The sequence below is a fragment of the Hypomesus transpacificus genome, chromosome 5 (assembly GCF_021917145.1).
Source record: "Hypomesus transpacificus isolate Combined female chromosome 5, fHypTra1, whole genome shotgun sequence".
Lineage (NCBI taxonomy): Eukaryota > Metazoa > Chordata > Actinopteri > Osmeriformes > Osmeridae > Hypomesus > Hypomesus transpacificus.
The window spans coordinates 5,595,224-5,613,290 of NC_061064.1; the positions used below are offsets into that span (position 1 = coordinate 5,595,224).

Genomic DNA, 18,067 nt, shown 5'->3' on the forward strand with positions numbered 1-18,067 from the left:
CAAGTAATTTTATTGCACTTTAGAAATGACCATATAAAATACGCATACAGCTTAAGCCTAGGAATCATGTGAAACACTGTCAGAATGTGCATCCATGTACATTCTTCACAACTGAATTGATTGAATAATGAACTTAACTAGAAAGTGCATTTCCTGCATGCGTTGGAATGCTGAAAGCTGAAAGCTGAAATAAATTTTAAAATATTGAAAAAAGTTGACCAGATATCAAAGGTGATTTTTTAAAAATAGTTTGGGGTTTTGTCAACATTTTAAATGTTGGCTGTACCTGAAAGATTGAGGAAGAAGAAGGATTTGAAAGTTGAAGTTTAAGAGGATTTGAAAATATTATGAATATTGATTTATATTAATTCAAGCATAAGAGGTAGAAGGCTTAGAGGTCACAGCTGGTGACCCCTGAAACTGCTGATTTTTTTGATAGCTGAACGGTTTTAATGGCTGAAAATTTGAAAAGGCACTGAAAGGTGCTACGGAAAAATAGAATTAAAAAATGAAATTGATAAAGATTCGAAGAACAATAGTTCCAATCCTAAAGCAGCATTCCAACATTTATGTATCTTCACTCACCATTCTACAATATTGTATAATTGTAAGAATTGATTGGTTTGACAGTGTTGATTATATATGCTTGCTTGCTACACAAACAAATACAGTAGTATGCAATCGAATAAGATGTACAGTGCCTATAGAACGTGCCCTCTTGAACATTCTAGCATTTTGTTGACTTCCAACATTTTTGTTGTATTCACACAGCATACTCCACGCTATACAAATGACATATTCAAAATACAAAAGTGGTAGGCCTATTCAAATTTGTCTCCAAACGCCCGAGTTAATGCGTGATGGCAGCAATTACAGCTGTGAGTCTGATGGGCTGAATCTTGAGTGATGACTTCTGTCATTTCACAACACCTTAGAGGCTAGATATGTGTGCTGTGCACACATTCACCGTTCTGGCCATAGAAACTTGTAGCTTTTTTGTTGTTACCTAGTTTCCAATGGCCTTGTCTTTGATCAAATCAGTCTCATTCTTTCTCGGTCAACCCATTTAGGGAGACAGCCTGATTTACAAAGGTTTTCTTGACCATGCTTTGTTTTTCATACCTATCTGCTGATAGGAACTTGTCCACAACATTGTTCTCTTGAACATTTCATGGTGCTCATGGTTGAATGTATCCATTAAAATGCACTACCCTGCTCAGAAACTGCAGAATTGATCCTGAAATCTATGTAACACAGGTGTGTGTGATTTTAAAGGTAATTGGTTGCACTTAAAATTGGATCTTTTTAATGACTTAACTTGTGCTACTACTTCTATTGTAGTAATACTAATAATAATAACAACTTTTATTTCAGGCAATGAAACTTTTTGAAAATGGGGTTAGAGATGCTATAGGCACTGTACATTCAAAGTTGTCACCCTTGTACAGTGCTAATTTCAACACACAGACAAACACTAAAGTTCCAAGTGGCTAGTACAACACAGTCCCAACCAGTCCCAGTGCTAGGCACAAAAGCAACGTAGCTATGGAACTAAAGCACCCTGTGTGGAGAAGGGAAGGAATGAAGAAATGAAGAAAGTAGAGTCAGTTCAGATTAATTACAAGTTTTTATCAGTGATAATTTAACATGATAAACTTTGACTTTATCATTATTCCGCATAAACTTCATGTTTATTCAATAAAACCTTTATTGATACAAACAAAAAATCTAACCTTGAGAGGAGTTTGCTGGAAGAAAGAAAAAATAAGTTAGGCATTAGAGGAGGCTAGTGAGTTATAACAAACAAGCCGAGTGACACACACACACACATACACACACACACACACACCTCTGATAGTAAAGGTGGTCTCCATGCCAGCGTGGATATGATTTGAAACGTGACAGTGTAGCAGCCACGTTCCAGGGTTACCGGCTACCATCTCGATGGTCTGGAACGTTCCTGGGAACAGGTCAAACACGTCTGCACGGTGGACGTGGTCCGTCTGACACACACACACAAACAAAAGACACACAAAGACACGCATACACGCACGTATGCGGACAGATGCATGCACACACACAGACATCGACACATGCACGCACACAAGAGAAGAACAGAGAGAAGAGCAACAAGAGAGAAAAATACCAGGATGGAGGGAGGGAGGAAAGGAAGGAACACAGTAGGGGGGGTTAGACAGACCTAATCAAACCATGAAGCTCTGTGCCTTAAAGGGCTGACTTCATGCTCCTTCAGTGTTCTATCCATGAAGGAAGAGGGTTAACATGATGGGAACTGTAGTCTAGGAAAGTGCACGTCCCTTCTGTGTTCACTTCTTTAACAAAGGACAGCAACAGCAACAGGCGAATGTATTTGGGTTATTTTGTAGTAAAATATAGTTGGATTAAGTAGCCTGCTGCGGAAACTTGGAACAAATTGGATTTATCTCCGAACGATTTGAACTGTTATAACAAACTGCAAGGAACCTTCAATTGCTGTGAAACTTTAGCGCCACCACAAGGTTGAGTAAGTTGTGTGAACAGTGAGGAGCACCCAAGGCTGCGCGCCATAATGACCGACTCACAGACAAGTGATGAACAAGTAATTTTATTGCACTTTAGAAATGACCATATAAAATACGCATACAGCTTAAGCCTAGGAATCATGTGAAACACTGTCAGAATGTGCATCCATGTACATTCTTCACAACTGAATTGATTGAATAATGAACTTAACTAGAAAGTGCATTTCCTGCATGCGTTGGAATGCTGAAAGCTGAAAGCTGAAATAAATTTTAAAATATTGAAAAAAGTTGACCAGATATCAAAGGTGATTTTTTAAAAATAGTTTGGGGTTTTGTCAACATTTTAAATGTTGGCTGTACCTGAAAGATTGAGGAAGAAGAAGGATTTGAAAGTTGAAGTTTAAGAGGATTTGAAAATATTATGAATATTGATTTATATTAATTCAAGCATAAGAGGTAGAAGGCTTAGAGGTCACAGCTGGTGACCCCTGAAACTGCTGATTTTTTTGATAGCTGAACGGTTTTAATGGCTGAAAATTTGAAAAGGCACTGAAAGGTGCTACGGAAAAATAGAATTAAAAAATGAAATTGATAAAGATTCGAAGAACAATAGTTCCAATCCTAAAGCAGCATTCCAACATTTATGTATCTTCACTCACCATTCTACAATATTGTATAATTGTAAGAATTGATTGGTTTGACAGTGTTGATTATATATGCTTGCTTGCTACACAAACAAATACAGTAGTATGCAATCGAATAAGATGTACAGTGCCTATAGAACGTGCCCTCTTGAACATTCTAGCATTTTGTTGACTTCCAACATTTTTGTTGTATTCACACAGCATACTCCACGCTATACAAATGACATATTCAAAATACAAAAGTGGTAGGCCTATTCAAATTTGTCTCCAAACGCCCGAGTTAATGCGTGATGGCAGCAATTACAGCTGTGAGTCTGATGGGCTGAATCTTGAGTGATGACTTCTGTCATTTCACAACACCTTAGAGGCTAGATATGTGTGCTGTGCACACATTCACCGTTCTGGCCATAGAAACTTGTAGCTTTTTTTGTTGTTACCTAGTTTCCAATGGCCTTGTCTTTGATCAAATCAGTCTCATTCTTTCTCGGTCAACCCATTTAGGGAGACAGCCTGATTTACAAAGGTTTTCTTGACCATGCTTTGTTTTTCATACCTATCTGCTGATAGGAACTTGTCCACAACATTGTTCTCTTGAACATTTCATGGTGCTCATGGTTGAATGTATCCATTAAAATGCACTACCCTGCTCAGAAACTGCAGAATTGATCCTGAAATCTATGTAACACAGGTGTGTGTGATTTTAAAGGTAATTGGTTGCACTTAAAATTGGATCTTTTTAATGACTTAACTTGTGCTACTACTTCTATTGTAGTAATACTAATAATAATAACAACTTTTATTTCAGGCAATGAAACTTTTTGAAAATGGGGTTAGAGATGCTATAGGCACTGTACATTCAAAGTTGTCACCCTTGTACAGTGCTAATTTCAACACACAGACAAACACTAAAGTTCCAAGTGGCTAGTACAACACAGTCCCAACCAGTCCCAGTGCTAGGCACAAAAGCAACGTAGCTATGGAACTAAAGCACCCTGTGTGGAGAAGGGAAGGAATGAAGAAATGAAGAAAGTAGAGTCAGTTCAGATTAATTACAAGTTTTTATCAGTGATAATTTAACATGATAAACTTTGACTTTATCATTATTCCGCATAAACTTCATGTTTATTCAATAAAACCTTTATTGATACAAACAAAAAATCTAACCTTGAGAGGAGTTTGCTGGAAGAAAGAAAAAATAAGTTAGGCATTAGAGGAGGCTAGTGAGTTATAACAAACAAGCCGAGTGACACACACACACACATACACACACACACACACCTCTGATAGTAAAGGTGGTCTCCATGCCAGCGTGGATATGATTTGAAACGTGACAGTGTAGCAGCCACGTTCCAGGGTTACCGGCTACCATCTCGATGGTCTGGAACGTTCCTGGGAACAGGTCAAACACGTCTGCACGGTGGACGTGGTCCGTCTGACACACACACACAAACAAAAGACACACAAAGACACGCATACACGCACGTATGCGGACAGATGCATGCACACACACAGACATCGACACATGCACGCACACAAGAGAAGAACAGAGAGAAGAGCAACAAGAGAGAAAAATACCAGGATGGAGGGAGGGAGGAAAGGAAGGAACACAGTAGGGGGGGTTAGACAGACCTAATCAAACCATGAAGCTCTGTGCCTTAAAGGGCTGACTTCATGCTCCTTCAGTGTTCTATCCATGAAGGAAGAGGGTTAAGATGATGGGAACTGTAGTCTAGGAAAGTGCACGTCCCTTCTGTGGGATGGACACATCATCTAAATGCCACCGTCCTGCAAGTGTCCTGCTCTGAGAGAAACACCCTAGGAGTGCCCTGAACCACGTTACATGGTTCATGAATAAGTTGTTCATGAAAAACTTAGTCATGTGTACATTTTTCCATTACAGTGTATTTCACTGTTAAATGGCATTTTTGGCATGGTTGCGATGATGGTATTGGGTATGATCGTGTGAGTTAGGGCTCATGATGACGGTTAGAATGACGAACGTGGATCATGATAGCCACAGTTATGGAGATGGAAATGATTATAATGACAGTGGAAGCTGAGGAGAAGGATGATGATGATGATGATGACGGTGTACCTTGTATGTGAAGGTCTCGGCGTGGAAGTGAACCGTATGAATGTCCATCTCATTCCCCATGCCCAGAAGGTACCAGTCTACCAACTCCCCCCTGGTCATGGCCAAGCCTTTCAGGTTACCGTACACTTGACCGTTTATACCTACCACACACACACACACCATGCATACAAACAGTAATGATCAATCATGAAGAGCTACAATACATGATAAAAAAACTCACATTGTCTATCCATCCATTCAATCCTCCATCTATATATACATGCATACATACACACATCCATCCATCCCTCTCTCTCCATCTCCCACCATGCATCATATTGCTCTCCACAAAGCTGTCGTCCGAGGTGAAGTTGTCAGGGTTGGTGTTGAGGTAGGTCCTGATGTTGTCCTTCAGGTACCACGACTGGTTCTCGTTGAACACCAGGAAGAGCAGAGCGAATTCCCGCTGGGCATCCGTCCTCCGCCTGTCCCCTCCTCCTCCCCCGGCCCCCAGCCCACTCAGAGTCCCCTTTCTGCACACCACCAAGGGCCCCAGCAGACCACTGTACAGGTCCTGCACACACACACATACATAGATATACACACACACACACATTAGTGGCATAACTTGAAGTGAAAACTGTGATTATATAAAAGCCCTTACATTAAATACTTGGTGTGTGTATGTGTGTGTGTGTGTTTACCTTGATGAAATCCACAGGGGAGTAGTAGACGTAAGAGATGCAGTTGGGGTCAGAGAGCCCTGGGCCGGACCCCTCAGGGACATCCCACCGGAACTCTGTCATAAAGCCTGACAAGAGACACACACATAGTCAAGCATTACACTCCCCAGATAGATTAGATTAATAGATAGATAGATAGATAGATAGATAGATAAGATAGATAATATAGACAGATACAGTAGATAGATAGATAGATGATCAAATATACAGTACCAATCAAAAGTTTGGACACGTTTTCCCATTATTATATGAGGAATGTTATATTATTTAGAGATGTTGTTTAGAATGTTTATTACCTCATACAAAAGCAGAAAAAGTTCTCAGACGAAAGATAACGCACACTAAGACACGCAGAGACTTTCATGGAAATTGTGGGATAAGAAACGCACACACCAGAGTATAAAGAAGTCCTTTAATGCATCCCTCGATTCCTGTGTCTCCCCTCTCTCACCTGGTTCAACAGGAGTGCGCGTGTCGCTGGTCTCAATACCATGGGCATAGATAGAGTAGGGCCGACTGGCATTGTTCCTGAAGGTGATTAGAATCTGCTCCCCAACTTCTGCCCTGATAATGGGGCCTGGGGGACAGATACACAAACAATGATTGACAGAACGTAGAAGATCATCTTCTACAATGATATGTTATTGTCATGAGATAGGATGAGTGGTGGTAACGCATGTTGATTCGAAGCAAACCTACCTATGATTCCCAAGTGTTGCTGGTCTGCCTGTCGTTTCCTCTGCGTCCTGAAGGTGGCATCAGTGTACTCTCTGTAAACCGCTTTCTTATAGCGAGAGCCTATCTGCCGCTCACCTTTGCCGACAAACATGTTTCCTGGACTAAGGACATAAAATATACAACAACAAAAAAACTGGTAACAAAATACAGAAACACCGTTTCTTGGAATATTAAAAATGCCACCTCCCAGACTGATAGCCATCTTGGCTGGACTCATTTCCATTGTCCTAGAAAGCTTCCAGACAGACAACGTCACTGAGGCGAAAGATTGAGAATTCTAATAAAGGTCAACAGTTTCAATGAAACACTAAAACAATCTTGCTTTGTGACTCTCTCTCACACACACACACACACACACACAGCCACCTGTTGTCCAGGGTGGCTTGGTGTTTCTCCAGCTCCCAGGAACGGGAAGGTGAGTAGTCCCACTCCACCTCCTCGGCGCTGATGAAGAACTGGACCACGGCCAAGGGACGTGTGTTTGCCAGGGTCTGTGTGAAGTTCCTCCCAGGGCACTGCGCCACAGAGTACTGCTGTCTCATGCCAGCCATGTAATGATCCATCACCCTGCAGTTCACCTCATACACACCTGGGTACAACGGGTTGGGGCGGGGGGGGGGGGGGGGGGGGGGGGGGGGGGGGAGTAGAGATGGTAAGAGGACAGAGGTCAAAGGTCACACGCCCTGGTCCTGGTCACATGCTCCTAGATGAGAGCTCGTTGGCACAGCAGTACAGGCTGGAAGTGTGTGTGGTTTTTGGAAGTGGAGAAGCCATTGTGTGGATATTGTCTTTTTTGTCTATGTTGAGACCACAAAGTTTGACTTGAGGTTAAAGCTGTCTACACAGAGACTATAAATTAACTTAAGGGTATAGCAAGGTTTATTTGGATCTCTGGCTTTGGCTTGCATTCCTGTAACCACCCATGTACTGTAAAGTTTAGTCACGCATTTCCGGTTTTCAAGTGTTTAGAAGTTAAGATGATGTCATGGTCCATGGGCCAGTTTATCCTGATTGTCAGCTATTAGTAAATACTTTCAATTTCGAACGTAAAGTACTGATGTCAAGACCTTGAAATGTATGTTCTGACCAAACTCTCACACACAATACTCTTACTCTTACTCTTCATAGCTGTATGACATCTACTTTCACACCATACAATCGTGTCTAAACAACAATAGGAAGAGGTTTTTTAAGCCAGATGACAGTTCATGGCCAACAGGATGCCTTCAGTCACAGCAATCTATGATGGATTCCCTGTTTGGCAAGGCCTGTGTTTATCTATGCGAGTGTGGATTGTGTCTGGGGACTGAAATGACTGTGAAGGGCTGCTGCGTGTGTGTGTGTGTCCGTGTGTGTCCGTGTGTGTGTGTGTAGACCAAATAATGACTGACCAGCTCTCCTTGCATTCATAGTCACAGTAGCCGTAGTGTGAGGGAACAGTTTGAGTGTGTCCCGGGTTGTGCCCTGCCTTTGGAAGGTGTTGCCCTGGAAGTAAATCCCATGGATGTCTGTCTCGGTTCCCAGACCAAAGGTGTACCACACAATCCTGTCCCCGGAGCATAGCTCCAGGCCAGGAAGGTTCCCGTACACAAACCCATTCACTGCTGGGATGCAGAAAAATAAACAGAGTTGGATATCAGTGACTGAGAACAAAAACGAGATAAAAACAGAAACACTGACAAAAATACACCAGCCGCAGTCAATATATGATTGAAAAAATCAGCAATCGTCAAATCTTCATCTTATTCCTGGTAGGGGTTGTCTGAGGACCGTGACCAACCGCCCATCCTGCTGTCACACACACACAAAAGCCCTCTCAAGTTGTGTTGGAACAGTACCATGCATCTTGTTGCTTTCCAGAAAGTTATCGTCCTCTGGGTTGGACTCATTAGTTCCGTAAGTATCAATGTTCGCTTGGAGATACCAGCTCAGGTTCTCATCCATAATGGAAAACAGCAGGAACATCTCCTTATCTACTCCTCTCTGTCAAACACACACACATACACTGGGAACAAGTACACACAAATACTCTTCCCGCAGGTAAATTCGGCCATCTTGGAAGGCTAAATAGTGGACCGGTGTGGTACCTGTATGCCTGAACCTCCCAGAGTTCCTTTCTTGCACACCAGCAGGGGTCCTACCAGGCCAGAGTTGGTGTCCTGGATGGGGTCACAGGCAGAGTAGTACAGGTAGGGGATGCAGGGGGGGTCTGAGGGCGAGGGACCCTCCAACACCTGCCAGCTATAGGTGAAGGTCTGGCCTGGGGGGACTTGGGAGCCGGGTTTCTCAGCTCCTGATGGACACACACGGGAGTAGCAAGGACGGATTCATGACTAATAGGTTAAAGAACAGAAATATAGAACAGAAATATAGAACAGAAATATGTTTTCAGAGTGGTGTGAAGGTGTTTGTGTGCGTGTCTGAAAGTGAGAGTGTGCTATGTATATGTGTGAGTGTGTATGCACATGTATATGCGTGAGTGTGTGTGTGTGTGTGCTGTTAGACAATGCTTGTTTCGGACCATCCTGGTAGCTGGTGCCCTGGAAGCGTTTCTCAAACTGCAGGCCGTGAGGCTGGATACTGTAGTTCCTGTCTGCCTTGTTCATGAACGTCACCTGGAGGGTGTCCCCGACCTCAGCCCTCAACACAGGCCCTGGGTACAGGACAGCAAGCACACACCGTAGTTACACACTGACTCTTAAAGAGAGAGGGAGGAAAGTCAGGAAGAGAGAGCTAGACAGGCAGAGAGCTAGAGATATGGAGAGAAGGCAGGAAAGGTAGAAAGAGAGGCTGATGAGAGATGGAGCAGCTCACCTAACAGGCCGTGATGAAGGGACTCCGGCGTCACCGGCGTCCTGGTGGAGAACGTGGCGTCTGTGTAGGCCCGGTACACCACCTTCTGGTACCTGCCCCCAAGCCTGCCTTCTGTCCTGCCTAAAAACACTTCAGACGGACTGGGAGGGGGAAGGGAAAGAGGTCTCTTTATACCCCTTTGATAAGTCTGTTGGATGGAATGTCTCACTACAGCGAAATAGGGCGGAGTTGACGGGCCAGGCGGAAAAGGAGTCCAAGGTACATAGTACCTGCCCTCTCAATTGCACTTGGCACACTTGGAACTACTGAACAACCTAAAGATATTTCACGGGCACGGTTGCATTCATAAACGGCCTCAGTATCTTGTCCTCAAAACCTATATTTACCTTTCACCCTCTGTGAGTGATATGTTGTTTATCTTGTCCATTCCTGAAGGAGCGTAGTCCCACCTGACCTGCTCGGCTGCCAGGTAGTATTTCCGCACTTGGCCACCGGGAGGAGCCCCTGGGGGCCTGTCTCCCATTCCACAGGACGATACCTGATAGAAGGCCTGCATCCCAGCTGGACAACACAACACAACCACGCACAAGTACACACGCGCACACACACACACCCCAGAGGGAGGTCAGGAACAATGACACAGGAGCTATTATAAAACCTGTATTTAACAGCTGCAGGGAACACTTATAGGGTTAATCACCCAATGCTTGCTCAGCAGAACCAGGGCCCCAGTCGATGTCACAGGGCTAGGGAAGCGTCACAGGAGGACATAAGAGCACCGAGGAGAGCAAATGATTTCCCTTTCTCCTTTTGGAGTAATCACTGACCTGAATTCCTTCTGGTCTAATTACGTGCTTTTTTTCAAGGTGTGTTGACTGTGTAAATTCAGGCAAACGTATGATGACTTGTAAGAGAGCGACCACAGCATTCCAGGGGGAGGAAATATGGTTGTTATTTCCTAAACTCAGCATTATTGATCATTCAGCTGGTCGATGTCTGCTTCTCTCACCTCGTGGGTAGTAGTCTGAAAGAACGTCCTGCACTGGACTCTAAGGGTACATGGGGAATAGCCAATCCAAAACATCACCTAGGGCATCATATTATCTTGGTCTGGCATGTCTTGACATGTCAGGTAAAAGCTATGGAGCCACTGCTTAACCTTTGAAAGAGGGAGATGTGCTGCTACTGGCTGTTATCTAACCATGGGACCCCGTGTCAAAAATACAGGGCCTTGTCTTGGCAAAGTCCAGAAGGATCCGTGTGTGGAGCAGAATATGAGATGTTGAGACCAGACTTTGTGATTTTTTGGCAACCACGACACATTCTCCTCAGTCAGAAGTTAAGGGGCAGCGCTCCTACCCTGCAGGTGGTCGTTGACTTGGCAGCTCAGCAACCACTTCCCCGTCGTCATGGGGACCATCTCAGTGGTGACAAAGGTGGCTGGGAACAGGCTGACGGTGTCGCCGCGGTGACCGCGGTCCAAAAGCGTGCTGCCCTGGAAGTAGGCGGTGTGAATGTCCACCTCGTTCCCCATGCCAAACAGGTGCACGGCCACACGACGGAACTGGCACAGCTCAATGCCGGGCAGGTTACCGTACATGTACCCGTTGATAGCTATCAGAGGGCAGAGAAGGGGAGAGAGGAAGAGAACACACATGGTGCTTGTCAAGCTAGGCGTGTGACAATGTGAAGGTGGGCCTTGTCCACGTGACTATCAACTGCTGTCACAAACAAACAGAAAAAAAGCAAAAGCACACTGTACTGTCACAAGCTGTTCGGTTTCTTTTTTGATTCAGATACTTTACACCACTGACTGATCAAGAGTGGATGAGAAAAAAGAAGGAAGGCCCTTGGAATAAACCCATTCAGTTGGGCAACAGAAACCATCATCTACAGGACTACAAGACCCACCATGCATCAAGTTGGACTCCTTGAAGTCTGGGTCTTCCCGGTCAACTCCATCTGGATCAGAGCAGAAGGTACGGATGTTCTCCTCCTGGTACCAGCTCATGGACTCATCCGTCACTGTGAACATCAGGAACAGGAACTGGTCCACATCTATGCGCTCTGGTTCTGGCCTGGCCTGGGCAGCTCCAGATACAGGACTGTCCCTCAGGATTCCTGGTTAAACACAAAACTACTTTTAGAACCACAATGTTGCTCTAAAATCTTAGATTGTGATGACCTGATTCAACATCTGGAACTGGGGAAAATGATAGGCAACTGCAATCCCATAGTTGGGTATGTTTGACTTATTACCCAACATCATGAAACAGAATCAGTCCCGCGAGTGTCTGACTGTAAGGCATGTCAAACATCCCTTAATTGCTGTCAAATTCATTCATCTAATGGATGCATCCGACATAGGTCCGGTATTGTGTACCTTTCCCCTACCGCTACACACAGCCCACCTTTCTTGCAGGTGAACAGTCCGCCTATGAGTCCAGAGGAGACCTCCCTGGGAGCCTCCAAGTGGGAGTGGTAGACCCAGGTTAGGCAGTTGGCGTCCCCCTCCGTAGGGGCATATTCTGGCCTCACCTCCCAGCGGTAGGTGTAATTGCTGCCTGGTGGCACGTGGTCATCATGCTTTAGCTTGCCGGAGGTCCCGTCTGGGTACAGCGCCCCTAGTGGACAAACATGTGGCATATTTTACAGTAAAAAACACAGAACCATGGAGGTATTGGAGCTAGACTACTGTAAAGGGGAAGACATGAAGACAAAGGGGAAGACATCAACTTGTTAGTCCATGTGTACAGTCAACTCCGGAATTATTGGCACCCCTTGGCAAAGATTAGTAAAGTGTGATTTAAAATGTCACCTTTTTTCAGCTTAATCACATTGGAAAGAATTAGTACAATCCAACCTTCAATTGAATGAAAAATATTTTTTGAAAAATAAGTCATCCAGAAATAATTATTTTGAGCAAAACCATGTGACTTGCTTTTTACTCGTCTTTGCCAAGGGGTGCCAATCATTTTGGAACCCACTGTAGTATCCCTGAAAAGTGTCTTTAAAGTGTCAAATGTCTTTAAAATACAACTATTTTGTTGACTGGTGAATAAGTACCAATGGATTGAGATAAGGGACTGTCAGGTCAGGCGTTCAGACAGTAGCAAGGGGCCGAGGTTGAAGTGTTGTGATAAGTTTCCTATCCAGGATTATCACTCTTCTGGTTCATCATGAAATGGCAAGATACTACACTAAAATATATATTATTGGACATCTTCCTAAAACACTTCACTCAGTAAATCTTTCATTACTAATGGATGTCAATAACTGTATCATCGTGGTCCTTATCTCCAACATCCAATTGTGTAAGGGTGCTTCATAAAATAGACCAATGACCTCACAGCACAGAAGGTCCTGAAACAACCTTTGAGTTCTTATCTAGTCACATGACACAGCTTGAAAGATGTACATAAGTACATAAAGATACCCAGCGCATGTTGTTTCAACTGTCACGTACTGGGGAAGACGCAGGCGGCCTGCTTTTAAGTACGGCTTGAAAGCCAAAACATTGTTTTCATTGCTCACAGAAGGAGGATTTTAAGGGTGGATATCCTGCTGGATCTTAAAATATATCTAGACATAAGCCAGAAACTATCCAGAACGATTGTAGTCCAGATGACAGGCAGGACATGGTTTTCAGTAGTAAATCTATCGTAAGAAAATGCCTTTTTGAGCTCTCCCTCTTTTCTCCTGCTCTCGTGTACATTGACTGTCTTTCTTGTAGTCTGTTCCACAAGGGTCGATGGTATCAATGTTATCTAAATGGCTTCCTGTCTGGTTGCTGACTGGCACAAGGGCACCAATTCTTAAGCCAATGAGGCCACAAGTCTGGGAAGAACTAAACAGTGCTGACGTATTGGATGTCTGAAGACAGACCAGCAAAGGCCAGTGTGTTTGCGGACATGGAGACGTATACAAAAGAGGAAACTATATCCACTGCAGTGACATATAAATATTTTGGTGTCTCTTTTGGGTCAAAGGACGGACAAAACTCCTGTCATGTATTGCACACCTAACTAAGATGGAGATAAAGCAGTATCATTTGCTCTTTGCCAGGAAATGCACTGTAGGAACGAGTGTGTATATTGTTTTAACAGTCATTTGAGAAGATGGTCAGTGCGATAGATAACAATAGGCAAGTGCGTGTTTGTACAGATGCGGGCCTGTGTTGGTGTGGAAGAGGAAATATCATACCCTCTGAGTCCTTCTCGTAGAAGACTCCGTGGGGGTGTATGGAATAGTTCCTGGATGCAAAATTCTTCAGGTGCACCACTATGACGTCACCAACCTCTGCCCTCAGAATGGGTCCTAGGAAACCCAGCCAAGCCGGTCTGGGGGTCTCTTGGCTGTACGACGCATTTGTGTACTGCCGGTACAGAGCCTTTTTATACACACGGCCAATACGATGGGGCCCTTTCTCCAGGAACACAGATGCATGTCTGACAGAGACAGACAGACAGACAGAGTGGGAGAAAGAATAAATGAATGGAGGTTACAGAGGGAGAGAAAGGATTATTTATTTTTTTAAGGGGAGGGGGGTTTGGAGGACATTAAAGAACTGTGATTGTGTGAGATTCCATATCCAATTTACAGCTTGCCTTACCAGGTCTGGTAATAAGGGAAAATACATTCAACAGATCAAGGCAATTAAGTTAAATGTGAGGGGAGCCCATGGCCACCAGGGGGCCACCTGGGAACTGCCCAAACTTCATGATTCAGCCCATCTAACACATAAGGACTGAGTCATCATGTCTGACTGAAACACCCTGTGTCACAATCAGGCCTCCCAGCCACAGAACTGAGAGGGCGCACACGTCGCACGCAGCTGCACACGTTATTAATTAGTAATAAGTAATAAGTCTACCCCCCCGGTCCATTACTCAGGTGTAGGCTACTTAAGCCAGTTACTCAGGCCGAAGTGTTGTCTCTTTTTGGCTCTGATTATATGTGTATGACTCCTGCATGTCTGACTACACATTATAAAACCCACATTTGGAAAATGAACCCTTCGTCCTGGGAGTCTGTCCTTTACACTCTGCTCTTCTCCACCCATTTAGGTGTACTGGTAGGCCTTGAACAGGGATGATTGTGATTATTGGGATGGTTGATATAACTGACATAACATTTTTTATGTTTAAAACATAAATTTTAATTATGTTATTTGAATAACTGTCACATTTCACATTTTGTTGCATGGCACAACAGCAAATCCTTTTGTGATTGCCTCTCGAACTTTAGCCTCCACCATAGTTTTAGTAATGATAAATAACATCATTTTCAGTACATATGATGTTGGCAATATAGAGCTTAAGAATCGTGCCGTTTCATATATATGATGATGAATATGGATGAGAGATGTCAGAACTGTCAATATTCACACAAATCCTGCAAATGTGGGCTACTGCACATGACCATAGAAGCAGAATTTGAGGTAGGCCTATATAGATGTCACTCACGTGATAACTTTTCATGCTTTTTTCACTCAATTAGAAAGAGATCTGAATGTATATGCTGATAAAATGATTAATTCTTAATTTATTGTGATTCTTTATGTGACACTTTTTCAATTTGAGAACATAGCATCATGTTCAATCCTGGTCCTCGGGGTCTGCTGTCCTGTATGTTTTAGATGTTTCCCTGCTCCAGCACATCTGTTTCAATTTAAGGTTGTTATCAGGATTCCACAGAGCTTGACCCATTCATTTGAATCAGGTATGTTGGATCAGGGAAAGATCTAAAACATACAGGACAGCAGACCCCGAGGACCAGGGTTGAACACCATTGTTCTAGATTATGCATGCAGTAGGCAGTTCGTTTTGCCAGAACTTGACATTCCAGAATACTATCATTTGAACTTCTACAGATATCTCGAATGGATGTTAAATCATTAGGCTATATTTCCAGCTGTTTTTACAGCTATGACGTTTATGCAGAGACTTGGGGGTAGGCTACCTCTGCTTTCTCAGTACTGTTTAACTGCGATGGCAATAAAAAATACATGCATTAAAATATATATTTTATACTGTGTAGGCCTATAATAGGCTGTAGCTATAGTCAAAATGTCGCAAGAGAATTTCAGATTTTTTCCAAAAGTTTACCAAAGCAAAACTTTGCTCTTTTCCTGCTGTAGCGGTAACCTGGGAGGCTATATAGCAATTACTACATCTAAACAACGTAACTTCAACGTCTTGTTTTTTACATTAAACGAAGGCAAACATGCAGTCAAAGAACTTACTCATCATCTGCGATGCTTTTTCCATTGATAAGATTTTTGCCACTTGGTGCGTAATCCCAGTTTCTCTCTACAATCCCGATATAGTAAACTCTGTCTCTGCATTCAGCCTGCGCTATGGCAGAGAACAGGAGTACCAGACCCGAGAAAATGCTCCGAACCCCAGCCATCCAGTCAGATGAGTAGTTGGTTACTGTTGTGGTAGAGTGAGACTATAGTCTATCTGATGTACCCTATGTTTTTTTGTTGTTGGGAGGAACAGAAACTAAACTTCCGTTAACTCCATGCATGCGTGTCTACACCGGGAATTTGAGTAGTTACGAAACTCCGCTTTAGGAAACAGTCGCTCTATTCAGCATTTTGCGTCCGTTTGGCTTCATGCCGTGGGGACTGAGACCCGGTCCACCCACTCCAGCAATGGACTGAATATTCAAAATAGTAAGGTTATTGATTGTAGGTGCCTTTTATTTTTTCAGAATGTAGGAAGGTAGTAGTAGGCCTATGGCTAGTCTAATTGACTAATCATAGCAATAGTCATCAGTATCAGAATTTGGTTTATTTGCCATGTAGGTTTACACAAACACGGAATTTAATGTGGCAGGAAGGTACAGCAATAAACATATACGGATCTTAAATTAAAAGTAAAAACGTAATAGTCTAACTAATTCTTAGAATTACATTAAACAATTAAAACAATTTAAAATATGAAATATATGTAAAAAATAAGAATAAGAATGGGCTCTATGTTTTGCTGCATTGTTGTCTTTGATGTGGTGTTCTATATTAATACCAAACAACTTACAAGTGCAATTCCTTTCTAAATGCTGGTATTGAAAATTCAATAAACAAAGTAAATGTTTTTTTTAAAGAATATGAATGGGCAGCATAGTGCACAAGAGATCAAGGTGGCTTGTGCGTTGTGCAACAGGTGCTGATGGACTTATATATAATAGTTATATGTCAGTGGGAGTCCTTGGTCTTGTTGAAAAGGCCAGTAGCAGATGGAAAGAAACTGTTCTTATGGCATGAGGTTTTGGTCCGGATGGACCGAAGTCTTCTGCCGGAGGGGAGTAGCTGGAACAGAGTGTCCAGGGTGGGAGGAGTCGGCCACAATCTTCCTCGCACACCTCAGGGGCCTCTGGTCTGTAGTCACTATGTCCTGTTGGCCGTGGCTTCTTGGGTACAGGAATGATTGCATCCCTTGTGGAGCACTTGAGACTGGTCAGTGCAGTGCTTGAGGGTGATTGGAGAGACAGAGTCCAGCCAGCGGCTATGCAGGGGTTGTTCCTCTTGAAAAGCCTGTTAACTTCTCCCTCCTGAATGGAGAGAGTCATCTGTGGTGTGTGTGTGTGTGTGTGTGTGTGGGGGGGGGGGGGGGGGGGGGGGCTCTTGGGAGGGAAGGTGTAGTTCAGTACATTCCAATTGTCTTTCAAATCTGCAGTAGAACTCGTTCAGGCCGTTGGCCAGGCGAGAGTCGTTAGTGGTGTGGGGGGCTCTGGGCTTGTAGTTGATAATCTGCCTGAGCCCTCTCACTGGTTTTATTGTCTCTGAGTACTGTCGTTTAGCCTTTCTCTCAATTTACTTTTGTGGGCAGGTGCATACAGTAAACATAATAAACATAGAATTGAATCCTAAAATCTTAAAGTGTGTGTGCTATCCTTTAATATACAATATTTAAAAAATTATAATGTATAAAAATGTACAACAAAATATTGACAGAACTATACATTTACATTTATGCATTTAGCAGACGCTTTTATCCAAAGCGACTTCCAAGAGAGATACATTTTATACAATATAAAATATAAAATAAAACAAAAAATATGAAAGTGCATTCGTGCTGTGGTAAAGTGACAGAGTGTCAGTGTCAGTGTCAGTTTGGGACCTCAACCTTCTGAGCTTAATAGTGTAGGAAGCAGTCAGAGTGAGAATCAGCTACTTCCTCTCTCCATGTCTGACACACACAGGGATAGCCTAAAGCTGGATTTCTGAACAGCATGTCTGTCCTTTAGCCTAAATGCATGCGTTCGGTATGACACCTGCTGACTGACCACCTGTAGTACATCTTGTGAAAAGCATTAATTGAATAGGGCTAATGATATATCCTGCTGCAGCTATGCATTTATACATATGTAAGACATTTTATGTATTGTATGTACATATGCATTTTTTTAGAAATACAAGTAAAGAAGAAATCACTAATTTGACAAACTAGGCTAATTAAACCTGAATGTCCTCCAGTTACCTGCCTACCCTTCAGAAATCGGGGGCGCGCTTGTTTCGGAGACCGC

At 43.2% G+C, this 18,067-nt stretch overlaps 1 protein-coding gene and 1 long non-coding RNA gene across 2 annotated transcripts; both read right to left on the reverse strand.

Annotated features, from left to right (window-relative positions):
• On the reverse strand, positions 1-2,266 carry LOC124467969. The gene is made up of 3 exons (XR_006956130.1): positions 1,850-2,266; positions 1,734-1,748; positions 1-1,561 (listed from the first exon to the last, which is right to left on the reverse strand). It is a non-coding gene; the product is annotated as an uncharacterized LOC124467969 (long non-coding RNA).
• Positions 2,267-3,886: 1,620 nt separating this feature from the next.
• Positions 3,887-16,147, reverse strand: LOC124467968 (ferroxidase HEPHL1-like). Its single transcript, XM_047020501.1, has 20 exons — positions 15,780-16,147; positions 13,739-13,983; positions 11,947-12,159; positions 11,447-11,656; positions 10,895-11,149; positions 9,922-10,096; positions 9,536-9,675; positions 9,243-9,374; positions 8,809-9,014; positions 8,560-8,704; positions 8,113-8,325; positions 7,088-7,310; positions 6,683-6,822; positions 6,435-6,560; positions 5,945-6,051; positions 5,568-5,814; positions 5,262-5,401; positions 4,445-4,598; positions 4,331-4,345; positions 3,887-4,158 (listed from the first exon to the last, which is right to left on the reverse strand). Exons 1-20 carry the CDS (start codon positions 15,944-15,946, stop codon positions 4,088-4,090), a joined length of 3,324 nt encoding a protein of 1,107 aa, XP_046876457.1. The 5' UTR covers positions 15,947-16,147; the 3' UTR covers positions 3,887-4,087.
• Positions 16,148-18,067: the final 1,920 nt, after the last annotated feature.

Excerpts from the sequence above, each read along its gene's own strand:
- LOC124467968 (XM_047020501.1), bottom strand. The coding sequence starts at position 15,946 with ATGGCTGGGGTTCGGAGCATTTTCTCGGGTCTGGTACTCCTGTTCTCT. Across the intron at positions 11,657-11,946 it reads ACTGTTCACCTGCAAGAAAG|GAATCCTGAGGGACAGTCCT; the intron begins GTGGGCTGTGTG and ends GTGTTTAACCAG. Across the intron at positions 11,150-11,446 it reads GGAGTCCAACTTGATGCATG|CTATCAACGGGTACATGTAC; the intron begins GTGGGTCTTGTA and ends GCCCTCTGATAG.